We start from the raw sequence: 27,738 nt of genomic DNA, 5'->3' as shown, positions 1-27,738 counted from the left end.
ATGAACACGTGTACATGAGGTGGGAGGGTTGGAATGGAACCGAAGCCAGCCAAGGGGAAAAAACAGACAGACTACACCACTGGCCTGAAATCTGACGTAGAAAATAACTGTTTCCAAAGTCCATAATGGAAAGAGGCCATTGGCCAACTTCTGCCCATCCCTGCCCCCTCCCCCCCGGCTGCCATTTTCATGTTTGTATCGGGGCTCTTCAAGATGCGTGTGGAAGTCCTGTAAACACTTGAACCCTGGAGCTGGGTGAATCCAGTCAGGAACACAGATATGAAGCAACAAGTCTAATCTAACTGTCTGACAGTTAAAGTCATTTTTACAAAAAAAAAAAAAAACCCTAACGTTTTAAAGGTTTATTTCATGTCATTTGTTTAACAGAGAAGAAAAAACACACTCCTGGGACTGGAGGAGTTTTGAGGCTGGGAGAAAGGATGGTAGGGTAGGGTGGGGGGTAGAGAAGGAGACAGACCCTGGGTAAAAAGTTATTACAACAGCAGCACCTGGAATGGATAGGCCTGCCTAGGAGGGGAAAAAACACCGGCACTGCCACAACACCACAGGACAAGAGCTACTGCCTGAAAACGTGAGCAGGCAGTCCAAAACTCCACAAAGAGGTGCTATAGATCCAAGTCATAATAGTCTTCCAGCTCGTCGTGAAACAAGTCCCACTCATCCTCGGAGTCTGTCAGGTCGTCGTCGCCTCCTGCCGCCAACAACATGAGAAGCATCTCGCCCAGCTCAAATGTCACCACCTCATCCTCGTCGTTCTCAAAGGGATCACTGCCCTCCCGCTCCTCGATGAACTCCCAGAACCGGTTTCTCCGCTGGGCCTACACAAGTGGAACATAAGTTATTGCTCTCAGGTGAGTAGCATTTCCCAAAAAACCCTCTCCAGTAAGCCAGCACAAAGTCTCCAGTGCCCATTTCTCTCAAGGATGTTTAGTATTCCTCTACCGAACATTTGCAGCATCTCTATGTGAAGAGGTTTTGGGTGTCAGGAATGCCGATTAAGTGCCACTGATGCCTGCAAGCCACAGAGACAGTCTGCAGTGCTGATCCCAGCCAGCACACAATGGCAGCATGAAGGACTATGGGAAGGGCCATAGCTCAGTGGTAGAGCACATGCTTTGCATGCAAAGGGTCCCAGGTTCAAACCCTGGTGTCTCCAGGCAGAGCTGGGAAAGACTCCTGCCTGAAACCTGGGACAGTTGCTGCCAGTCAGTGTCAACAAGACTGAACTAGATAGGCCACTGATCTATACAGCTTCCTATGTCCTCCAAGGGCTGTCCAGTAATTGCACAGCTTTGTACCACCTTTTCTTATTGGGTTCATTTCTTTAGCACCCATCTGCGTAACCAATGCAGGAAGCTACAGACTGAAAGCACTCACAGGTATGTCACAAGTTGCAACAGGCCTGCAAAACTTGTGACCCACCAAGCAGAAGACAACATACTAAAAATGTGGCCTGTCAGGTGCTACCATCACCTATTTTGTAGTCCAAAGGCGGCAACAAAATGGCAAATGGGGCTAATCAAGTTACTGGTGGACCATGACATATGCTGGTACGCTACAACTTGACATGATAGATCACAAACAGTTGAGGTTTGCATTATGCATTTCTGGCTGAGAAACTAACTCAACATTTCTAATTCATAAAGAGAGGGTGTGTTCTCTCCTTATACCAATGCGGTGATGTTCAAGAGAGTAGAACTACTAAGTCCTAGCTACTAAGTCCTAGTAGTGTACAAAGCTCTATACAGTTTGTGACCAGGATACCTGAAAGACCGTCTTATATACCCAGTCGATCACTGAGCTCTGAAGGTGAGAACCTTCTGCAGAAACCATCTTATCAAGAGGTCCGTTCTGCACAACATAGGAAACAGACCTTTAGTGTAGTGGCATCTACCCTTTGGAATTCCCTCCCATTAAATCTTAAACAGGTGCCATCTCTTATCTTTTCAGCCCCTACTGAAGACCTTCCTCTTTCAACAAGCCTTTTAGGTAGAGACCTTATCCCAGTCTGTGTCTGTGTTGGAACTGCTTTTTAATATGTTTTTAAACCTTTTTTTTAAAAAAAGATGTTTTTAAAGCTTTTTAAAAATGTTTTTAAAGATGTTTTGTTTTAATGTATTTTAAAGTCTGTTTTTATGAAGTGTTTTTTTAAAACTGTTTTTAGTGTTTTTGTTTGGATATAAATCTTATAAATAAATAGAGTCAATGCGCTTCTTCCTCTCAAAATCAGGTGGCTTTTCATTTTATTTTCTTTCCACCGTTTTATAACAATAATTCCATTTAAGATGCTCACTGGGCAAAGGGGATCTGAAAGACTATTTTGGTTAGGGTTTAACTGAAATTGCAGGAGAAAGAACATGTTGCACAAAAGAAGTCTCTCCCCGCAAAACACATCAACCCCCATCCCATTCTATCTCACAAGATTTTTCATGTGTACTTGGAAAATAGGACAGAAATATCTGCCCATTCACAGCAAAGGCAGGAAGCATTGGCCTTACTCCAAAATTTGACTATGGGATATCACATAGTCAAGTCTGATTGGCTATGCAACAGCATGACATCATTACAGGCATACCCCGCTTTAACATACGCAATGGGACCTGAGCGTGTATGCAAAGTGAAAATGTACTTAAAGTGAAGCAATTATCTATGCATGTACTGCACCGCAATCGCCACTAGATGGCAGCGGCGTCATGCCATTAAGTGTCTGTAATTGCGAAGCATGCGTACGTTAAGTGGGGTATGGTGGCGTATGGAGCATGTACGTTATAGCGAGGCGACGTTAAGTGAAGCGACATTAAGCGGGGTATGCCTGTATGTGGTCTACATGGTCCCTGATTGGCTGGGATCACGTCAGGAAGAAGCCCATTTTTAAAAAAATGGCACTGAAGTTGCTAATTGGGAAAAGCAGTATCCATCAGAAGAAGTAGATAGAGAGAGAGAGTGTCTGTGGTGTATATTCAATCTCTTGTCTTCCCCAAACTTTCCCTTGTGATCCTCAAATTTTGTGGGGGGAAATAAGGCCCTACCCTAATTTTACTCTACTATTGCCAAAAGGTTTAACACACATCCTACAGCTTTTTTTTTAAATGAAATCAACAAAAGCTATGGGACTTACTCTGTATCTACTTGAAGTTCCCACTTTCTGCCTCTGGGGCTCCTCTCGGCGGCCATCGGGATATGCGTGTTTGTAAAAACAGTTCCCTCCAAATGGGCAGCTCCCACGGCCTTCATCAAAATACCTGCATGGCTTGTTGCTGGAAAGGAAAATATCGCAACCCTTACTCACAGCATAGCCAATCAGAATTCAGTACTGCATTTGCTTTATAACCCTGGTGATATTTTTCTTTTCTTTTTTTTAAAAAAAAGGTGTTGCTTGTTGCCAAAGCCATTTTTAATCAATTAACACATGTACACAATGAATTACATTGATATGCATACTCAAAAGGTGTACACGTGGATAGGGGCATGCAGAGGAGAGCATCTGTATTAATTTGTACTATTGTTTAAGGCTAGGTTATGATTGGGTGGACAAGAAAATAGCATGTGAGGTTATTTGGCGCAAAGGAGTGACTAAGTAACTTGTGTGGTCTGCATGCATCTACCGATGGTTAGATAAATATGCATTTCACACATAGAAGAGGGGCAGGAAGGAGGTATGAGAGGGCTTTAGATAACACCCTGCTATTTTCCTTTTACGCCCTTAATGTCTGCAGTCAAACTTGGCCCGAGGCTACAGTGCTCATACCTCATTGCCTCCTTGTATTTCTGTATGAGTTTCTGCTTCTCTTCCTTCTCCTCCACCCAGTACTCACTTGGAATGACAAAGTTAGATGTGATCCGACATTCTGGGCAGGACCTGGGGAACGAACAGACTGCACTGCAAAATTCCACATAACAGGGGCACTATCTCCAGCTATAGACATACCATGGCATATGCCCACCTTTAAAAGCAGTCTATCGTACCTCAGATCTTTGTACCGCGCTTCTTTCACAACCTAAAGTTCTCCCCGGCCCCAATCCCCACCATTTTCTGAGGTTCTCAATTCTGAAGCTTGTCCATTTTTTTTAAGAGCATGGGGAAAAAAAACATTTCACACACAGACATATCTTTAGATATAAATAAATTTATTTTTGTAACTTTGCTTTCTTGGATGTCCATATTGGTTTGGGTTTGTTTTTCCAAGCAGACTTTAAAGAGGGATGGCTCACTGGTTCAATAATGAACTGGAAGAGTGAAGGCTTAGGTAACACACATTTGGAACTGATCTGTCTCTTTCACCATCTGAACCCAAGTGATTTTGTACGGTAACCAATAGGACGGCATATCGCTACCATTTAACAAAAAGAAGTACGACTTAACATTCAAACTAAATGGACCTTGCTGACCAGTCGTGAATATCGAGGTCAGAAGAACATCCAATAAAACCCTCAATTCTGAATGATAACATGTATTAAATGCAGTCTTGGGATGAAAGAGGGGTGATGTTGCAAGTTCACGCAACATACTAATTCCTCCCCAAGAAACAAAGCACAACGGACATGGGGAAGTGCCTCACTTTATGATCTTGCTCTCAAATTGTTTAGCGCTCCTCCACTTGCGGATGCACTTGAGACAGTAAGTGTGATTGCAGTTGGAAAGGATCCCAAAGCGACGCTCGCTGGGGTTGGCTTTTTCATACACCACCTCCATGCAGATCCCACACACCATGTCTTTGCTACGCTGGACGGCAAAGGAGAGCTCCATGTCCTTCTCGTGAGCCTCAATGCAAGACTGCAAAGGAAAGAGGAAGAAAATGACAGACAACCTCTCCGAAACACAAGGCTAAATTTAGAGAAGCACTCTTACATCCTGCAAAAAGCTCCCTGCTTGGAGAGGTACACAACACTTCCTAAACTTTTTCTGTGTTCAGGCTGCTTCAGAAGACATTTTCCCTTGGGTAAACTGCATTTACGGCTGCTGTTTTGCATGTCTTCATAATGTTCTGGAGGTGTTTAGAACAGTAATAAGCAGTTCCGTATTTTATTGTTTTGTATTATTTTCTTCTGTTTTAAAAGTTGGCTTTAACTGTTTTTATAGTCCTGTTCCATTAAGTTGCTGTAAACATCTCAATAGAAAGACTAGCATATTTCTTTATAAAGTACAACTAAGCTAGACATTTCCTCAGTACAAACATATGCATGTCTACTCCATACAATTAACTGAGTTCTACTAAGAATTAGTCTCAGATACGTGTGTACCTCAAAACAACAGGTGGCCAAACTGTGTCAGGTTGATGTATTCTAACATTTTCCTTCCATTAATGGCAAGTAATCAAGTGACAAGCTCCTATACCGGGAAAACATCTAAATTAAGATATTGTATACACAAACAGATTTCATCCCTCAGGGTTTTTAGGTATAAAAAGGTTCTCTTTAGAAAGAATCTAAAGCATAGTGTGGAGACAGTGGATAGAGGGACCCCTTTCTTCCTCTCTTATAATACTAGAAACCAGGACTATTCAATGGAGTTCGATGTGGGAAGATTCAGGAAGACAAAAATACTTCTTCACATAATGCATCGTTCATCTCTCAAATATGGCACTGCAAGATGTTGTAAATGCCATCTACTTTGGTAGCTTTGAAAAAGATCCAGACAAACTCATGGAGGGTAAGGCTATCAATGGCTACTTGCCATGATGGTTGTGAACTACCTCCAGTATCAGAGGTGGCATGCCTTTGCATGCCAGTTGCTGGAGAGCACAAATGGGGAGAGTGCTGTTGCACTCAAATTCTACTTGCAGGTTCCCCATGGGCATCAGGTTAGCCACTATGAGAACAGGTGCTGGACTAGATGGGCCTTTGGTCTGATCCAGCAGGGCTCTTCTTATGTTCCTAGCTGAAGACATCTTTGACAGAACAGTTGAGTTGTGGAGGAGTATAACATACTTGTCATCCATTGATTTCAGTGATGTGATGGTGCAAGGCTGAGGCTATCTTGATTAAAGCTAATTACTACCAGCTTTCCCCCCCATAATTTACTCATGCAGGAATTCCAGCAGGATCTGCACAGAATTCTAGCATTCTTGACACATTTCAATCGGTCCCTAGAGCTGTTTTATCCTGAGGACTTCTATGTTTTGTTTTAAATCTTCCTTGCTTTCAACTGAGTGTTCTATGGAAGCTTCTCACTTGATAAACGAACGAACGAACGCACGCACACGGGAGAAGTTGTTCTTATTGAAGAAGTATTTCAGCTACTTCTCCCACTTTCATTGCTCCCTCCAACCCCAGCAACCACCACAGTCTTCTCTGGTGTTTCTTCAACATGTATTGCTATGTACTATTTTACCAAATAGCCCCAACAAGCCTCTGTAACAACTCTCTCAAACCCTCTTACTCTGAGGAGTTTAATGCTCAATATATGATAGAAAGACATCACTTCTCTCGCACTTTCCACCCTATTTCCACCCTATTTTACCAAATAGCCCCAACAAGCCTCTGTAACAACTCTCTCAAACCCTCTTACTCTGAGGAGTTTAATGCTCAATATATGATAGAAAGACATCACTTCTCTCGCACTTTCCACCCTATTTCTCCCCATACCAACATCCAATTTCACAGCCAGCATTCTACCGACCCATCAAATTCACATCACATAACTGCTACCTTGCTGTTGAATTTGTATTTTCCTGCTACATGAGAGCTGTGCTTTTGCTATAGTTATATTAACCACATCCTTGCTATCAGAATACACATTAGCTAATAGCTACTCTTATTTCTCTTGCTCTATTCTTTATCTTGCAAAGATGCTATGCAATCTGACTGAACTACATTTCCAACCATGGTTCTCAGAACATACTGTTATTAATTCCTTCCACACATATCTCAAGGTGATGTACAAAATATAACAAAACATGAGGTCGGCTTCCCTAGAAATCCATGGACATTTTTTAGGAAAACCTCAACACTCAGCAAGTGGCTTGGTAGAACCAGGATGACCATTACACTAGTGTGCTGGCACGCTGCATCCACACAAGCTCATGTTGATTACCAGTGCTGCAATAGCCTACTTTTCTATCCCTTACAGCCCTTGTATAGGAACTTTAAACCTGGTGCCCTCTAGATGTTGTTGGACCCCCAACTCCCGTGAGTACCAGCCAACAAGGGAAAGAGTCAAGGACAACAGGAGTTGCAGTTCAACATCTGGGGGACCACAAGTTTCCCATCTCTGCTTTAAAGCATGCCATGGTGTCACGCAGCTCCCCAACTCACACTGTGTTTCTTTGGCCTGTTTTTCATCTTGGATGGAAGATGAGAACTGCCAAGGAAACTCGACAGGAGGGGTGAATGGCTGTCTTACCTTGGAGAGGCTCAGAAATAGTTTGAGAACCACAAATTTGAGAAAAGCCTAATCTAACAAAATAGCACACTGCGTTTTTAAGATTTGTTTGTACAATGTTTCTGAAAGGTCACGGAAGACTTCTTAGCTGCTTTCTTGGGCTAAATCAATTACCACTTGACTACTCTGAAGAAGGCCTGTAGAGCAGCACACGCAGGCAATCACACAACTGCCTGGACTTCTAACAAAAACTGTTTAAAAGACTCGTGAGGTCTACTAGCTTGCAAAGGCTCAGAAGTTTCAGGTCTTTTGTTGGGGCACCTAGTTATCCCACCTGTGCTTCCTGCCTTACCTTTATGTGCAAAGATCGCTGTGCAGCATCAGAGGGATGGAGGACTTGCAAGCCACACATATCACATACATCTCCATGGATATATACGCAGTTTTCTCCGTAACGGCATTCTCCTACTGCGGCATAGGGACATAGTTGTTTCTTCATCTCCAAGTTGGTTTGCTGTTTTTCATATTCCTCTTCAATTACCGCTCCTTGTATGGGTGCTTCAGTGCAGGATGGAGCAGCTGGGGGAAAAGTTAGAATGAAGATACAGTATAGAGCACATTACTAGTGAAGTTTGAATGGCATCTTTCAAAAATGTAATAATCTGTGTAAGTAATGAATCTGAGAAAAATAGTTGCAGATGGTTAAGGCTCCTGTCATGACGCCTCTTGTCTCCAACACAGGAAGAAGCCTTCTATTTATTTATTAAATTTCTATACCGCCCCGTAGCCGAAGCTCTCTGGGCGGTTTACAACATCTACTGAGTCAGACCACTGGTCCATCCAGCTCAGTATTGTCGTCACTGACTGAAGTGGCTCTCCAGGGTTTCAGACAGGAGCCCTACCTGGAGATGCTGAGAACTGAACCTGGGACCTTCTGCATGCATGGCAGATACTATACCACTCAGCTACAATCCCTTCCCAAACATAAAGCTACTACCATCTTGTAATTATTTACCTCAAATCTGTTCAAATGCTGTGGAGGCCACCAAAAAGCAATTACTTATTCTGGTGCTCTGTATAGTAGGGGAACCCTTTCAAATGTGCCAGCTTACTGTGTGCGATAAGCCAGCATGTAGCCACACTAATGTGCAGATGTTGCGTGCATATAAGCTGGCACACCAAGTTACACATGGCACACTGCCATGGGTAGTTTTGACAATTTTTGCATAAATATAAAAATTGTTACTGCCAGACCACTTTCAGAACTCAGAGTTTCAATCATCGCTTTCCAATCTATGATACATCGAATGGTGACATCCTTCCCTTGACCATGGTGACACAAATGAGATCTGCAGAAGATTAAGAGCTGTTTCACTCTGCCAATTCCTCCACATAATCATATCTGTGGATCCACGGTTGTCTGCAGACCCATGGTCACGGGGGGGAAAAGGCTACCATGAACCGGCCTGCACAATTGCACTTTCACCATAGAATAGAATCATAGAATAGTAGAGTGGGAAGGCCATTGCGTCCAACCTCCTGCTCAATGCAAGAATCCATCTTAAAGCATACCTAACAGGTGGCTGTCCAGTTGCCTCTTGAACGCCTCCAGTGTTGGAGAGCCCACCACCTCCCTAGGGAATTGGTTCCATTGTCGTACTGCTGTAACACTTAGGAAGTTTTTCCTGATGTTCAGTCGAAATCTGGCTTCCTGTAACTGGAGCCCATTATGATCCCAGCTACATTACATTTTTGAATTTCTCCACCTCATGGGCAACTCCCATTTTCATCTCCAAGGACATTTAAAAATAACTTCTCAGTATGAACCAGCAGATTACTTATCCTGACAACTAGATGGCTTAGTGTCTTTTTAAAATCTGTTTGTCTCTTATCCTCTCCTCCTTTTGCTACGCTTCTGTTAAAAGGAGAAAAGAAAAATGAAGAGAAACAGAGCAATGGACAAATGACAGAATGTAAAGCCCTAATTAAAGACTTGACTGTTGCCACAAAAATTATAGAAGCGCACAGGAAATCAAGCTCTGTGTTATTTACAGAATGGTTAAGAAAAAAATGACAGCACAGATCAATACATTAACTGGGTTCAAACATCTTCTGGATGGAAGTGGAAGTTGTGATGATCTGTTGCAAAGATGGATCCCATTTGATAGACTGCAATAGCTACCAGAGGCTTGCAGCCAATGTTTTCCCTGGTGAATTCCCCACAGAGTGCGCACACACTTTTTTTAGTTTCATTGTATGCTTGTTTACTTGGAAGAAAGTCTCAATGACTTCAGTGGACCTTGCTCCCAGGTACTTGTGCATAGGATCACAGCTTGAGCTGTTTTCCTTTCTATTGCCTTGTACTCTTTCCAGAGAGAAAAAGAGCGAGCCATCGCTGTGCTCTGCCTTCCCCTTTCCCAGTGCACTTTCTGGAAGGGAACAGAAGCTACTGGTTCAGTTTCCCTCCACGTGCTCAGACCTTGCTGCCCTCTTTTCAAAGAAGCAGTTTGCTCAGACAACACCTTCTCTCAACGAGACTTCTGCAAAAGAATGAATTTTTTTTCTTTGTGACGATACCACTGTGAACCAGAGCCACTAAGTGTGTGCAGGGTGGAAGGCAGGAGGATGTGTGCACAAGAGAGCCTTCTGCTCCCTTTCCCTCCCAGGAAGCACAAGGTACGTGAATATCATGAGCCTACGTAGCTATAGGAAAACAAGCCCCACTGAACTCAACAGGACTCCTAAGTAAACATGCACAGTATTAGGCTGCCACTATATCCCACTCCTCACAGAGCTATAATTTCCAGAGTGCCTTCAGAAGAGAGATTGATTGTTCAACCACTCTGAGAGTTGTAGCTCTCTGGCGGGAACATGGGTCTCTTAACAACTCTCAGCACCCTAAACAAACTACAGGTGCTACAATTGTTTGGGGGAAGCCATGAATGTTTAAAATGGTATAATCCTGCTTTAAATATACAGTGCAAATGGGCCTTTGCTTCTCGTGCCATCAATGTATGGCTCTCTTCTTCCTTGCATGTTGATGGGTGGATGTGGAGGAAGGCTTCATCACCACAAGCACAATACAGTATAGGACGGTAACAACTTTGAATCAGATGAGTGTATGGTTTGTATATGTAACTTATATAATCACTTTAACATACCATTACAATAATCCTGATTTTTCTTCCTGCCAAAGCAGGGGTGATTGTTAGGCATCTGGCAGGCCAAAACACATGGTTGGTGAACTGCATTCAAGGGATATGGCTCAGTGGCAGAGCACCCGCTTTGTGTACCAACTGTCTGAGGTTCAATCTTCATCCTCTAGGTAGGGCCGGAAAACACTCCTGTCTGAAACCCTGCTAGTCAATACTCAACCAGATTGACCAATGGTCTCTTAAGACCATAGGAAGGTGCCTTATACACACAGGTCCACCTAGCTCAATGCCGGGTTGTATCCAAAGTAGCATTAAGTCAGGGTCCTGCCAGCGCCGTGGGATTTCCCCTCTCTTCTCCTTGTGTACCCCCTAAATCTGTTCTCAGGGTTCCCCCAATGCTCCGGAGCAAGTCTGAAGGCACAGGGGAATCTCACTGAACAAGTGGAAATCCTTGCACTGATGGGATACATGCCTTGCATAATGCCCCCCCCCCAACAAACTGTCTACAGTTATTGGCAGTGGCTCTCCAGGATTGCAGGCAGGGGACATTCCCAGCCCAGGCTTCTTCTGGGAGGAAGGGTGGGATATAAATTTAATAAATAATCTAATATTATTTATTTAGTATTTATTAATTAAATTTATATCCTGCCTTCCTCCTGGAAGGGGCCCATGGCGGCAAACAAAAATACCCTAAAACATCTTAAAAACAGAAGACTTTAAAACATATTAAAACATCTTTTTTTAAAAAAAACTTTAAAACCATCTAAAAAAGTAATTCCAATACAGATACAGCCTGGGATAAGGTTTAGAGATGCTGGGGTTTCAACCTGAGATCTTCTGCATGCAAAGAAGATGCCTTACTATTAAACTATGGCCCTTCCCATTCAGTATAAGGCAGCTTCCTATGTTCCTAACACAACAATGTTCAAATCAATATAGTTCCTCACTGATAATACTATCCTTATGAGACAATAAAACCATGAAGTGCCAGTGTTGGCAACTGAAGTTTATCACTACTGGAGTGAGTCAAACATACCACGGCCACAGTATGGCTGCCCAGGAACAAACTCCACTGCATTCACCCAATCTTCAGCCCCGGCTCCTGCAGCTGCCAAGTCTTTGTCTTCAACTTCAGTCTCACCAGTGCTCACTTCAAGTGTTCCAGGGGACGGGCTCACATCTGTGGAAGCTGAAGGATAGGTTTTTGCAGCTGAACTTACAGTAGTCACTTCCTCCCTTTTCAATGGCTTAGTATGTTCATATCTGATAAGGAACAAAAATCAGAATTTTACTTTTTTCTCCTCAGGAAAAATAATGGCATACATAGACACTGTGCAAAGAGTGGAAGCTCATTTATAAGAAACTGCTGGCATTAGATGCACTATATGGAATAGAACAGGGGGAAAAGAAATTCTACTAACACACATAAAAAATACTAGAATAATCTCTAACTAAGAAATGTTGGAGAGGATGTGAAACACTTGGAACTTTTCTACATCTTTGGCGGGACTGTCCCAAAATCCAGTTTTGGGCAGGAAATATTTTTGGAAAGTTCAAGAATTATGTGTAAACATATTGCATCTATTCCCCAATCAGTCCTATTGGCTATAATTGATGGCAACAATGTGGATTTACTTTATAAAGACTTAATAACATACTTTATGGTAGCAGCAGGGCAAATGACAAGTAGGCACTAGAAAACTGGAACTGGACTATTAACGGGTAGTATCACAATGTCTGGCAAATAGCACTGGCAGAAAAACTCACTGATAGACTAAAAACTGCCAGAGAACAAAAAAGTGACTTTGAATTTACTTTCATTTCATTCGTAAACACCTTGCATTCACCTCCAAAACCACCAACTATCCATGGATCCTTGTGGAAGGAATCAACTAACAAAAATGAATCAACCAAAGGCAAGACTATTTCGGGGTTTTGTACACCTCTGTTTGTGTTCGCTATACTGGTCATTGTTTATTTATTATGCTTTAAGGTGGATTGCTGCATTGAGCAGGGGGTTGGACTTGATGGCCTTATAGGCCCCTTCCAACTCTACTATTCTATGATTTGTTTGTATTATAAAATATTAATAAAAAAAATTAAGAATGAATACTGGAATATTTAAACTTGAGATTGACATATTTTGCCCTGCAGATCCACAACATCTGTATGTCAAGTACATGGCTACCTGTCAAGCTTGACAAGAAATCTGCTTCCTCCCTTGCTCCCAATAACTTCATTGTAAGCACACTAACAAATGTAATTCGTTACCAAATGGCTGTCAATCAACTCACCTTTCATGCATGTATTCCATCATTCATCTAAAGAACACAGGGTGGCAAGTATGGGATTATCATATTTTATTCTCATTACCCCTCTGTGAAGTAGGTTAGATTGAGATAACAATTGGCCCACAGCCAGCCTGTCAGCTTCATAGCTGACCCCGGGGGGGAGGCAGCATTTGAACCAATTTCTCCCTGATCTAAGACCAACATTCTACCTGCTACCCCTACTGGCACTCAGTTATCTCATCAAAATTATATTCATTCCATCTGAGCAATTCAAATCTTCAAGTTCTCAGTCTTTTTAGTTCACGCTCTTTAGTGTAGGAGTATGCGCTACAAAGTAACATCCAGCATCAGGCAGAACAAGAAGGTGGCTAGTTCACAGACAATAAAGTGGTTGTTTCCCCCAGAAGCTTTTGAGAATTGAAAGAATTAACCATGTGATAAAACTTTAACTTGTATATATTGATTACATTAATATCGTGGCTTTCTTCTAAGGTTTTCAAGGCGATGAACATGGTTCCCTGCCCATTTTATCCTCATCACAACCCTGTGAGTTAAATTAGGCTGAGAGATAATGAGTGGCCCAAGGTCACACAGAGAGCTTCATGGCCTCCCCGGCCCTAGTTTGGCCTTCCAACCACTATAGCACACTGACCTGGCACCTGAGCAACAGCATACAGGCTGCTGTGCTTTAGTATAATGTCAGGACTTCTATTCAATCCCATATCCTTTGTATTCAGATATTTAATTTCTTACATGGCAGGTTTGTTTTTAGGACAAAAAAATCACAGAGGTAGTAACTATGTTGGCAAAATAAGTTTATCTACAAGATTGGGGTGGAGGGGTTTAGTTGTCAATCATGCTCCATATACATTCTTACATGAGCTTAAATAATTGTCTCATCCACATTTCCCTTCACCACCCTTCCCTATAAAATGCCTTCGAAGTTGGCTTTTCATATTACCCATTTTTATTTCTTATTCAGAGATTTTAAAAATGGCTTTATCTTGATAATTCAAGCCAATTCATGTTCATAGACCATACAGCTTAGAACCATGTAAGAATAAGAAAGGTTTTCAGTCCTGTCTACCTCTTTAGGCAGTCTGTGGTATTGTTACAACTTTGTTAACACCTCAAGGGATAAAGATCACCAAGAAAAAACTACATGTCAGAGCACTACTTTTGAACCTATTGCCTGAACCCTATTTGTAGTGATTTCATTCACTGTATATAACATAATACTTTGTATGATTTTTTCCTTTCACGTACACAGATCAGCTCATACAGACGGATAACTCATGGTTTACTGTAAACAAGCATATCACCCCCACTTCACCCTTCCTGTAGCGTGAGCAACAAACCACGATCCTTGGCTTAGTGTTATGTCTGAACAGAGGATTATGGTTTGTTTTGTTCCAAACCACAAACTGAAGCTACACCACAATTCCCAGTTCAGATGTAATGCTAAGCCAATTATTGTGGCTTGCGCTCCTGCTCATGGAGGAGCAGAGTGGGAGTGATACACTCATTCGCATTAAGCTAGGAGCACAGTAGTCATTATTATATCAGCACTGATGTTTAACTCCTATAAAAAGGAAAGTTTCCAAGACCAGAGTGCCCCATGGATGATCACATCCATTGAATTTAGAGCTCCCCAGTTAAATAAAGGGCAGGGAGGGCAGCCACTGGGGATAGTGGCCTTGGATAAGGGGAATTCATCCCTTGTTTGAAACTAAATTTTCAGCAGTGTTTCTGTACCTGCAACGATCTCCGTAAGCACAGCATCCTCGCTGAAAATACCTGCACACCATGGCAGACTGACTAGTGTAGAGATCATGGGAGTAACGGCAGTTGTCCCCCTCCTTGCAAACGCCATGCATGAAATACCTGAAAGATAGAGCATTGCAAAGATGGCTCAAGCAGGAACATGAACGAAAGTTTTAAAAATTCAGTTGTGCTTGATGCAAATAAATGATAAGCAATGAATCACCCAAACTCAATCATCATATTAATGCTAGTACTGATAGCCATTGATAAGACTCATCCTTTTCTTCCATTCATTTATGTAATCCTCTTTTAAAGCCATCTAAACCAGTGGCTATCGCTATATCTTCTGGCTTAATGCAAACAAGACAGAGGTGCTATTAGTCAGGAGGAGGGCTGAACCAGGAGTGCAGACATGTCCTGTTCTTGGCAGGGTTGCACTGCCTTTGAAAGATAAGGTTCCTGGATTCAGATTTCCTTGTGGATGCTCTGGAAATGCAGTCATGTTCACAGACGTTCTGGTCACATCCAGACAGGATTACTGTAACATGCTGCACATGAGACTGCCTCTGAAAAGTGTTTGGGAACTTTAACTGGTGCCAAATGTGGCAACCAGACTAATTTCTCATCATATTCCTATATTGTTTCATCAACACAGGCTTCCAGTCCATTTCTGGGTGGAATGTGAAGTGCTGGTTCTTACTTCCAAAGCCCAAAATGGTTTAGGACCAGGGTATCATAAAGACTGCCCATCATTCAACACTGGTATCCTTGCTATGCAGCCCAACACTTTCATAAGCATGATTAGCTGGGATGCGAGACAAAGCCTTTTCTTTTGCATCACCCAGGCTAGGGATCTCCCTCCCTAGAGGTTTAGTTGGCTTGCTCTCTTAAGTTTTAGATTAGCTGCTAAGACCTTTCAATGTTGCCAAGATTTTGTGTGGGTTAAAGTTACATCTCCCTGCTTTTATGCTGGTTTATTTTATCATGTTCTTGATTTTACTGCATGAAACTGATTTTAGTGATTTGGACTTTTTTTTTTTTTACTATGTGTTATTTTTTATGAACTTTTTATAAGCTGCTTTGAGCTTATTTTATAAAGAAAATTTAACTTGAAAAATAGCAAAAAGCATTTAACATGGAGTGGAATTCTAAGCACGCTGACTTAAAGGAAAGTTCTGCTGAAAGGAAACAGGACTTTTTTTTTTAAAAAAAGGGCTGCAAGCTTTGATGGGCTTACTAAATGATTAATCAAGCTAAAGCTTTAGTTCACCCTTCCCCAATCTGGTGCCCTCCAGATGCTATTGGAATCCAATTCCCATCAGCCCCTGCTAGCATGGCCAATGTTCAGGGATGACAGGAATTATAGTCCAAAATATTTGCACAGCACTAGGTTGATGAAGGCTGCTTTAGTTTATTAATGGTGGTGCCACATTTTAATGTGGGGCTACAAATTAAGAGCACATCTGCTTACTTTTGGAGCCATTTTGGTTCTGGTGTATTATTGCAATAGGAATTGAAAAAAAGATATTAAAGTTGATATTTTCTCCTAATGATAAATTAATAGTTTTTGTTTATTAAATCCTAAGTTTATTTTTATGTAATGCAATTTATCTAACTTGAATCCATCACCAAAGAAATAATAATAGTTTCACTAAGGTGAAATCTCCTACAAGAGTGAATTCCTTTGTGGAAAAAAAGCCTAGCATGAAGTAAAAAAAGATGGATATCAATCTTTAAAGCAGAGAAAAATAATGTTCCCTTAGTGAAAATCATACTTTAGTTACCCTATTACCTTCTGAAAGCTTTATCCATCTAAAAACAGAAGAACAATGGAAGACTTGCTCATTTCAAGTCAATAAGAGTTTCATGAAATAAAGCCTTCCAGTCATCACACTACATTGAGAAGAAGCCAACAGGTTTGCTGAAATTCTACAGACATCTACTAGTAATTTTAGAATTAAGGTACTTTATTCTAAAATATAAATATAAACATTTAATCAAATAGACACAGTGCCATAATGTTAACATTCCTAGACTTTTTCCCAGTTGTGCCATCTGGTTTTATTTTACGCTATTAATCCACCTCTCTAATACAGCATGGGAAAGGTGTGTATGTGATAAACTTGAAATATGGACTTGACGGCTCCTATGTGCATTAGACTGGGTTTAGATGTCTGTTTGGCTGAAATGGAAGTATTAGGCAGCTTGGCTGGCATTACCTGCTTAGACTATAAGGGGTTGTATCAAGCTATTTATTTTATTTCTTATATTTATATCCCACCTTTCCTCTAAGAAGCTCAAGATGGTTTAAGTTCTACTCAGGATAGACCTATTGAAATTAATGGACGCCATTTGCTTCAGAGGGTCTGATCAGAGTATGACTAACATGGGCTATAACCCTAAGCTTTCTAGTATGGACTACATCATTGCTAACAATGCCAAAAAACAGAAGTGCTGCCTCGTAAATGCTTATGGTGACAGTGGAAAAATCAATAGATCCATCTGGATTAGCCTTTGCCAACCTGGATCCCTCCAGATGTTTTGGATAACTCCCATCAGCACAGCTGTGATGGCTGGGACTTCTTGTCCAAAACATCTGGAGGGCACCAGGTTGGTGAAGGCTGATTTAGCAGCATATGACCTGCATATGTCATACAGAAAGAAAGCTTTTATACAGAGAAATAAAATTCAGACAGTTCAAGTCCAGAGATGATTGAATCTCATAAGCACTCTAGAGTCCAAGTTTTTCTGCAAGATACTCTTTCAGGAGCTCCCCCTAACACATATCAAAACTGCTATTTTAAAACTTACAATGTAGTTTTAAGTTTAGTGAATAAGCTCCTGACTAGAATGCTCGTGTGCGTGTGCATGTGCACACAATAGTCACCACCACTTCTCTCAGAAGGAAAATCAAAACCCTAAACAATCCACTGAACAGGAGATGGGATATATATCATAGTATAAAACTAATATGAACTGTCCAATGCCTTACTTTCAGGAGCACATTTTGCATCAACGAAGAACACATCTGCACTTCAAGCAGCAAGTGAGAAAAACAGATGCAGTGTGCAACTCAATATTAAAATTCCCTTACACTTCTTCCTAAAATTAGGTACTCTAATACCACCTCCACCTATCCTGGAATAAACTGGTATCCTATTAAGCACAGTACTGAATTTGACACAAATTTATACAGTAGGGCCCCACTCATACAGCGGGTTACGTTCTGGACCCCTGCTGTAAAGCGGAACTCATTGACTAGAATGGTGCATGATGCCCAAAACTGCCGTAAAAGCGGAACAAGCGCCGCGTGAGTGGGGCTTTAGTCTAATTGCATCTAATTGAGACCGCTGTATTAGTTAATCACTGTAAAGCGGGGCCCTACTGTATTAAGAGCTATATTTGAGGAGCTGCTCTGAAGAGCTCCACATTTCAATTTTCTAATCTAGGGATGGAGAATCTTTTAGAGCCTGAAGGTCACATTCCCTTGTGGGCAACCATTCTGGGGACTAACAACAAGTGGTGGATATGGCCAGAAGCAACAAGGAGCAAAGCAATAGGTGCTACTCTTATCTTTGTACAGTAGGCTACATTCCAACCATGTAAAAGCTAGCAGTGTGTACACAAACACACGTCTCAATCCAAGCAAGAAGGGGCATTATCACAGTTCATGGACACATTCAGCCATCCACAAGCACAGGAGCAGACTGTGAAACGGCAGCGTGTGGAGAGTAGCAAGGGTTGGACAGAGAAGCACAGAGGACCTCATTTGGCCCCCAAGCCTGAGGTTCCTCATCTCTGTTCCAGTCCATTGGTCATCAACTAGCAGATCACCCCATATCACTGGGTTGTATCCTAACCTAAAGTTGACTAGTCATACCCACCATCATTTAAAGAAAGTATCTTTCTTAAAATGAAAACATAAAGTGGACCCTATGCTTCAGGTTGGAATTATAGTGAAACCTGGATCTGACAAAACTGCAGCGACCTAACCGGGTTTGGATAAAACTTATATATATCAGCTTCATGAAAATTCTTCTTCGTAATTTCAAAATGTGATATTATCACTTAAGCATTTTACAGCAGTGACTTCAAACTGTTCTTTGAGAAGCTCTGGGGTTACTTAGAAGGTCACCAAGGGTTAAGTGAAAAGATCAGTAACAGCAGACAAGTTTCCCTAAAACATAGCTTGCTTGCCCACTACCAATCTTCCTCTGCAACCTGCAGCTAGAAGGGATGCTGGGTGTTGGGAAAGTGGTGCCTGTGTGAACTGAGTTGTGTGTCCTAATGACTATGTCCCAGAATCTTCTAATACACAGGAGTTCTATAGCAAAATGCTCGAGTAACTTTGGTTATTTGGCAGACAACTTGATATGAAAAGGGTTCTCTGAAGTTAGAATGTTTGAAAGCCACTGTGGTGACATTTGCAATGACAACTAATAGGGCCTTTTCACACATACACACCCAATTTTAAGGCATGCTGAGATCTGATGAGCCCCAATGCTATATATCTTGAAGTGTCTTCTTACAGCCTGGACATTTAAGAAGACCGTCAGTTGAGAAAATGTCTCTTTTGTGGGTATGTCAATGGTGCTCATTTTGCTTTTGGTTTTATGGATGGCTGCTTTTGCCTCTTGCTGGATTTTTTAGCTCCTTATGCTAGTTGTTTTATGATGGTGCTGATTGTTTAATGAATTTTGCGTGTTATATTTTATTGCTGCAAGCCACCATTAGCTCTTCTTTGAAACAAGGCAGGGTGTAATTTTAAAAATAAATAAATAATGAAAAAGCACAGCATTGGTCCTCTACAAATGGGGGAGGATTGGTCTCTCCTCATCCGAATGAACCAGTTGACCATCACTGGAAGTTTACCTGAAACAGTACCATATCTGTGGGCCACTTTACACATCACGGTAACCTCTGTGGAGCAAACTGCAACATTCACCATAATGTGAAGTGCAAACCAGGTATTTTGTGCACTACAACTACACAGACCAGACCAACATGGAATTAGGCAGCTGCTATTCAGAAGCATGCCGTGCAAAATCCCAATAAACCCCACTCACTGTACTTAACACATTATGGCAACCTTGCAGTTCTGTATACTTGTAAGTTCAAGGTGCTGGTTTGGGTATATATAGCTTGGGACCAGGATTCCTGAAAGATTGCCTTATCCCTTAAATACCCAGTTGATCACTGCACACTGCACTCTGCAGGTGAGGGCCTCTTGCAGATACTACCTTATCAGGAAGTCTGTTCTGCACAACACAGGAAGTGGACCTTTAGTGTTGTGGCACCTAACTGTTGGAATTCACTCCCCTTAATATTATATAACTGCCATCTCTGTTGTCTTTTTGGTGCCTACTGAAGACATTCCTCTTTCAACAAGCCTTTTAAGTAAAAACCTTATCCCAGTCTGCATCTGTGTTGGAATTGTTTTTAAGATGTTTTTAGCATTTTGTTGCTTGTTTGCTGCCTTGGGCTCCTTTCGGGAGGAAGGGCAGGATATAAATATAATAAATAAATAAATAATACATAGAAGTACGTGAAGCAATTCTTACAAGAACTGGCAAGGGATGCTGAGGATACAAAAGCCATGCACAAGAGCAGAGGACAGTCAACAGTTGTCCACAGAGAGCTTCTTTGCTTTGCATTCAATTCAAATGTGTGGTCTACTTGCAGAGATTTCACTGCCTTTGTATTGGACCTTCTATATGCGGCTGGATTTTAAATGGAGCTCACTTTTGCATGGCCTAGATCAAGGCCAGCATTTCTCAAACAGTGGGCCTTGGGCCACTTTCAGGTGGGCCTCAGTGCCACAGCCTGCCCAGTACCTCCTCACTTGTCTGCCATTTATCCATGCTATAGCCTTTTGGTTGGACTGATGCCTGCACCAGCAACTTCCTGCATGCTAAGGAAAGGTGGCTGGGAGACACAGAAGAAGGGCTTCTCTCATTTGAGGGGAAAGGGCCTGAAGAGATGTTAAAGGAAATTAGGAAGTGAAACAAAAGATCGATATTTATTTTAAAAAATATGGAAATAAAATGGAAGGGAATAAGAGACAAAAGATGTTATAGGAGGAAGAAGTGAAAGGAAAAGGAACAGGGAAGAGGAATGAAAGAAACTGACAGTTTGTTTGGGAAGAAAATAAAAGTTGAGTGTGAAAGGAGAATGGGAGAAGAAATTGCAGGAGATAGATAAAATACACTGAGAGACATGAAGGAACGGGACAGAAAAATATTAAAAGAATTTGCTGATCCAGAAGGTCTAAAGTGGGGAAGCAATTTTAATAGCTCCAGAGCAAATGCTTGTACTTAATTTGAGGAAAGCAGAGCTATGGAAATCCTTGCCACAAGGGAAAAAAACACTGTGGCAAAGAATAATTTCCAAAGCTGGACTAGGTAGTGGTAGAAAACGCCAGTTATTGCCATCTGACTATACCAAACTCCATCTGCCACAATTTTCTGACTGGCTCTAACCTTGCACCACTATTGGTGACTGGTGGGCCACAATACATTTCAGCCTTCTCAAGTGCACCCTGGGAGTAAAAAAGTTTGAGACCCTCTGATGTAGATTATCCAGTTAATTGGAGCGCGATGAAGAAAAGGAAGGCAAAGCTGGAGGTAACATTGGTAGGCTAGCAATAAAAAAGAAATGGGATAGATATATGATGGGAAGTGGACAAAGTGATTTATTAGGTTTATACTGTTAAAAAAAAACCTTTAAAAATGCTGTCCTGCTTGCTCTGCCCTCTTGGAAAATGGGCTTGTTCAGTACCTTACATCTGTGAGGTGGAATGGACAATACAAGCATGAACGGACAGCTTCACCAACAATAGCAGTGTGAAATATGGCATCTGAATATTGAATCTTTTTATCTGTGACTTCTATGCAATACAATTTGCCCTGTATTATTTTAATTCCAAGAGTGCACACACCAAACGTGATCATGTATTCAGTACAGATGCTTTAGTCCAGCTGGTTAAATCCACTTCAATTTTACAATAACCTGGAGTGAACCCATAATATAGCCAAGCCTGAAGTGTTTAGCAATTTTATAGTTTGGAACATAGCCTCAGGCTGCATACCCTAATTAACCTGTCTCTCATTCTCTGGAAATGTGCTTAACTTGTTCTGTTCATAGCATCCAGCCACTTTAAAAAATAAATCAATAGCACACATTCTGCCTAAAATTATGTTTCTAAAATCAGCAGGTTTGAAGAGTTTACAAGTGGTATCAAGTGGATTTGACAGTACCCACACCCCTTAATTAGCTGTTACTATTTTAGACAGTTAACTCTTAAAAAGAAACACAGATGACTGGAAACATCCTTGCTCTGCAACAGAAAGGAAAGACTGCATTGTTATCTATTTTAGGTTGTTTTTAATGTCATATTTTAAAATTGTAACCCACCTGGGACCTTTGGATGAAGGGCGGGTAATAAACAACGACGATGATAAATAATCTACTCTAGAGAATGGCGTCTTTGCTCTGCAACAAACATCATTAAGGGCTTTTGCTTAAGATTCTTATGTGAAACCATATAGTACTTCATGACTTATTCTTTATGCAGATCCATACTTGGTAACTACTCCAAATCCGAAGGTATCATTCATGTTTTACAAACCGCTAACAACCACTGGAGGACCATTTGTGAGGACTCAATAGGGAGAAGACACTTCAGGAGGTGGAAGGAGACAGTTGCTACCAGGTGGACACTTCATGACTTAGCTCTTGTGTGACCCACAAGATAGGGGGGTGGGGGAGAAATCCATCATGCCCATAGTTTTAACAGTCCTGATCTGGAGCCAGTCAAGGCTAATCCATAAGGGGGGAATTAAAACATTCCTTAACAATGAAGTGGGGAGGCATAAACCTGGTGTAGATTCTATGAATTGGAAATGGCTTTCAAGTTGGGCACAACACTGGAAACACCAGATACTACTCTTCTGTGCATATCCCGTATCTCAGATTAAGAGGGATACATTTGCAGCATCCATTATCTCTTAAATTACAATGGACAAGGTGAAACATAGATAAATATTGATGTCTTTGTTCTGTGATACAGTACTGTGCAAATTATCACTGACTGATACATTCAGACTTTTTGCTTGGCTTACCATCACTATGGTAGGCACAGCAACAATATTTCACACATTTTACATTTGCATGCACATACATAAATAGAAGAGACAGCTCTAAAGCAGACTTTGCACTATGAAGCTTTTCAAAGTATTTCAGCAGCAAAACCATCTTTTTTTTGTATTAATGGTGAAACGTTTGGAGCAGGTGCAAGTTCAATGAAAGCATTACATGTGTGCATACAATCACAACAATACAGTTTATTATTTTTCAGATATGGAACCAGAAAATTAAGAGGGTTTTGTTGTGTCCCATATCATTGTCTTCCATGGATACCAATTTCTAGATGGGCTTCATATCCTATTTTATTTTTGATATTTATATATCACCCATTAAGCAAAGTCCTCTTGGATGGACAAAGGCACTTGGATAGGAGTTATGCACCAGTTGGACATAATCCACAAGAAAAGCAATTAAAAAACAATTATAGTAACTTCTGGACTGACAAATTCTAATATCCACAAATATGTGACAGGAGCCTAAACAAATTAACCTGGAAGTGTTTCCCATCCAATCTTTTACTTCACTCTCCAAAGTTCAACACTTCTCAGGCAATCTCTCATCTCTGCTCCCTTCTGTTGTCAGAAGCTACAGATTACATCTCTCAAACTTCCCTAGATTTCCTGCTTCAAGAAAATAAATGTAAAAACCTCCAACATTCCCAAATACAGTGAGGACAGCAGATAACTTGGTAATTCTCAGGTCTGACAGGGAAAAACCTGAGCAGGTTACATAGCTCCAAGAATGATCTAGAAGACCGCAAGTGAAAGGACCCAGGGAAATCAAAAGGCTTTCAAATAATAGAAAGACTTTCCTTGAACAGGGAAGAGATGGGATCTCACATTGCACTGACTAGAAGATGGTGCAATGGGTGATAAATGCACCCACTATGGGAAACAGCAATCAAATTCATGCCTCCAGTGCAATTCTTGATCCTTTCTTAGACAGCTCGAGAACAATGGTGAGCCTGAGGAACTCACAAGGCATGAATGAATTTAAGATATACATCATATACCTTCAACCACCAAAGGTTATGATTCACAAAACCTAAAATCCTCAACCCCCCCTCCCAGTACATATCTACTGAAAATATTTAAGGGAAACACTATAGGCTCAGAATAGGTTGTTTTTCTCTATAACTCTAGTCAAGGCTATGGATTTTTTTTATGCTGCCTAGCATTAATGAACCTAGAAGCCATCAGCGTTGTACTGTCTCCCATTTCAGCGATACCAACATCATATGCAATGCTCATTACCAGCAGTTGTTAATGTGTTTTACAAAGGTGTCTGTACAGTAAAGAGGATTTTTCTTTTCTGATGGGTTTGTGGACAAATGCCATTTTCTTCCCTCCCTACCATGCTTTCTCCCTCTGTTTTAGATGGTATGATCCTTGGAAATAGAGACCTGTTTATGTTGCCTATGCAACTCCATAAAGGTGCCAGGCCCAGTGATATAAACAAAAATGAGAAATGCCCAAGGTTGCACAATCTCTCTGGATAACCAAAGCTTAAATAATCTAAGGATTCAAAGCATTGAAACTATCCCCCCCCACATACTTATTTCTAAAAATGCCTCTGATATGAAATAAGCTTAAATAATTATAGCAGCAGCTGTAGTCCATTTACAGAAGAGGACAGATCAGGATTGAGTAGTTCCAAGATAAAGGAAAAGCTGGAATCCAGAAACCACTCAACCATTAACTAGCAACAGAACCAAGAAGAACGCTACAATTCAAATTCTACACATTATTATGGATTACAGAAGCCTCTCAAATTCAAAACTCACAAAAATATTGCTTGCTTTGAGAATTATTTGTATTGGTATCAACAAAGTTATCAGAAACAAGATTAAGACCTCTGAACAAGAACTATGCCACTTCTATGTAATCGTTGGAGCATCTAGCACACAACACAATATTAAGAATTAAAACTGATCAGATCTCACTTATTTAATCTAATCAGAATTGGACAATTCGAGTCCTTCCCAAATGACAGACATGGGATAGTAAAGTTTTGTCCAATTTCACTCATAAGGAAACTGGGTCCAAAACCCATGAACAACAGAAATAGTCCAGACTGATAACACATTTGAGTTTTGCATGCAACACCCTGTGTTTGCCTGATGTGCTCCCTATTTACTTACAAAGCCTTAACTTTATGTTACAACAGGCTCTCCTAACCTGGTCCCTTACATATATTTTGAACTACAACTATTATCCCTGATTATTAGCTACGCTGGTTGGTGCTGATAGGAGTTGGGAGTTCAACAACCTCCGAACAGCACTAGGTTGGGAAAGGCTTTTTTAGTGCCTTGGCACCGGTGAAGGGGACCAGGGCTGTGCAACAAAATTCACTTCCAACCCAGAACACTGATGAGGAATAAAATAAACTAACCCTTACTCAACAATGAAGCACTTGATCAAACCATAAAGACCCTAGTGTGGCCCTCGTTATGATTACTTAGAAGCAACTCCTCAGCAGAGGACTGCAATCTGTTTCAGCCTAGGACTTGATAACCATCCCTGCCAAAGAATGACAATTCCTTTAATTTTGCTGTCACATGCACATCTAGTGTTATCAGTTCACAGTTAAGCTACATTAGAAAGGCTTATGTATACATACAGATCGGTGCCACTGTTTGTCACAGGGGAACATCACCAAGGGGAACAACCAAGTTAAGTGAACAGTGAACAGAAAGGGCTGTGCTGGATATCAGTTGGGAGGCACACAGGGAAACACATGCTGTGATCATACCGTAAGGAGAGTTCTAACTAGGAAAATTAAAATTAATAGACCTTAGGATGGATGATGAGAAAAAGAAAGCAGTAGCCACACAAAGGCTCCCAAGCAGGATGTATCCAACCGGACTACAAAAACTGGATTTCCGGCAGTGCAGCTAAAAATCAAAACATCTCGGAAGGCACGTGATAAGAAGAAAATCCCTCTGACTCCTCAAGAGACGTGAGCAGCGGGCAACAATGGAGCCATACCCACTCACTCTAATACCCGCCGCAACCACGACCACCGTTTCTGTCAGGTCTTGAGGAGATAATGGGTTCAACCAGGCTTGAAACCTTAGCCTAAAATTAAAATTACCACCATAACCCGAACAGCATGAATTCGGCGTGAAGATTTATCGATAAGAAGAACCACTTATAGATCGGAAGGAGAAGGCAGAACCCCAGAGAACCAAGAAATGTCGGGGAGGTTGCCGGGAGGGGGGGTTGCGGTTGAGGATAAGGGATAAGACACACACTAAGGGAGAAAGAGTTTGAGGGGGGTTCCAAGGAACATGAACCGGAATAGGTGTGGTTGGGGATGCGGGAAGTCACGGACGCCATCACTCGCCGTCGCCTCAGCACGTTACCTGCAGGCGACTTGCTTAGTCCAACAGCCGCTGCTTCCCCCTCCGGCTCCGGCCGGCGGTGGCTGAGGTTCAGCGGTGGAGAGGCTGGAGGCCGTGGTGGCGGTGATGGCGGAGGCCCCAGCGGTGGAGGTGCTGGAAGCCGTGACAGCCGCTGCTCCAGCTGCCGTGGCTGTTGCTCCCCCTGTGCCGCCACCGCCGCCACCGGGAGCCACCGCAGCCTCCGCCATTACTGTTTACCCCACACAGCGATGGCCCCGCCGGAACTTCCGGGAGCTCATCCTTCCGGCCCGCTGGACAGAGGGGCGGGGCAAAAGCCGAAGGGACTGGGAAAGGGGAAAAGGAAGCTGAGTGGGCGTGGCTTACTTTCCCCCTTCGCCTTGGGAGAGGAGGACAAGCGGACCAAGAGAGAAAGGGAGAGCATGGGAAGGGCTCGAGTCTGGGGCTCGTGTTCTGATTGGTACAGCGCTTCGATAAGCCACGCCCGCTGGGCTTAGAAAGACGTGGGGAGTTGTGACATCAGAGGAGGAGGCGGGGATTGACAGGAGGGCGGATCCGCCTGGAAACGGTCGTTGTGCTTGAGGGGGAGGGACAGCCGGTGGAGACGAAAGGGTTCGGCAATCTTCGGATTCTGTTTCCCGTCGCGGTCCTAGGGACGGCTCGCTTCGTTCCAGTGGTTAAACTTTGGCTCTCAATCGAAGCTGATATACACACGAAAAACACAGACGAGTTTTGGGGCGTCGTAAAGACAGATTTATTGCGGCGTAAGCTTTGTGAACTAGAACAATCCATTTCATTAGAGGCAGAAAGTGTTATCTTCAGTTTACAGATACTATATACATGACCACCATGTATTAAATCTGCAAGAATATATTGCTGGGTGGGGCCAAACGGCCATGCAATACAAGAGACGAAGTCTTTTTGTGTAAAGTTTTGATAAACTAAATAAAGCACAATGGCGACTCACGTGGACAGTAATACGTGATTAAACAATCAAGGTTTGCTATACTAGTGAACGCCTATAATGGAAGAGGAACCCATTGTCACCATTAATGCCCAGACGGATGGAATCAAATGTCTTGGTAAAAATTATGATTTAATTAATTTTATGCATTCTCTCTATATATCTATATCCATGTATCTATCTGTCTAAGCTGTCTCATATAATAAGCCTCTCTAGGCAATGCATAACACTAATCATTTTTAAAACAACAACCCATAAATGATAATTCATTCTAACATTGAAGCCTAATCATAAAATAAACAAATAAAAAGATAGCAGCAGCAGCACAAATAATTTGATCATAATTCAACAATTTCACTCCCTTTGAAGTTCCTTTGCTGAAAAATGTCAATTTGTAGTTCAGCAACAGAATGTCCTAGGACTTTGCAATGTTCTCTCACTGGCTTCTGGATGTTGCCATTTTTAATGTCAGATTTGTGGCCATTCTTTCACATAGAGGCTTCCACTGTACGTCTTTGCAAGAGACAATAACGAAGAACTGTATATCAACAAGCACGGGAGCAAGCCTTACATATGTTTTCAAACACCTGTTATGAAAGACCAAAAAAATGTGTAAGGAGACTCATTAGAGACACCTCCGTCACTCCTCTATGTACAGTCTTCACTTACTGGTGTTTCTTTATCAGGAATCTAACATAATCAGAATTTGGATCAAT

General features: G+C 41.8%; 2 protein-coding genes across 2 annotated transcripts in view; one reads left to right on the top strand and one right to left on the bottom strand.

Annotated features, from left to right (window-relative positions):
* Positions 1–347: 347 nt before the first annotated feature.
* Positions 348–26,449, bottom strand: MKRN1 (makorin ring finger protein 1). The gene is made up of 8 exons (XM_061638793.1): positions 26,062–26,449; positions 14,544–14,672; positions 11,534–11,760; positions 7,695–7,921; positions 4,581–4,795; positions 3,770–3,880; positions 3,140–3,278; positions 348–839 (listed from the first exon to the last, which is right to left on the bottom strand). Exons 1-8 carry the CDS (start codon positions 26,286–26,288, stop codon positions 627–629), a joined length of 1,488 nt encoding a protein of 495 aa, XP_061494777.1. The 5' UTR covers positions 26,289–26,449; the 3' UTR covers positions 348–626.
* The window catches only part of LOC133390349 (uncharacterized), a 41,645-nt gene continuing 40,355 nt past the window's right edge, over positions 26,449–27,738 (top strand). The window contains exon 1 of the mRNA XM_061638791.1: positions 26,449–27,140. The gene's annotated coding sequence lies outside the window, so the exon portion shown is untranslated. The remainder of the gene's footprint in view (positions 27,141–27,738) is intronic.

Source organism: Rhineura floridana, chromosome 8 (assembly GCF_030035675.1).
Source record: "Rhineura floridana isolate rRhiFlo1 chromosome 8, rRhiFlo1.hap2, whole genome shotgun sequence".
NCBI classification, from domain to species: domain Eukaryota; kingdom Metazoa; phylum Chordata; class Lepidosauria; order Squamata; family Rhineuridae; genus Rhineura; species Rhineura floridana.
This window is presented reverse-complemented; position numbering and strand designations above follow the sequence as displayed.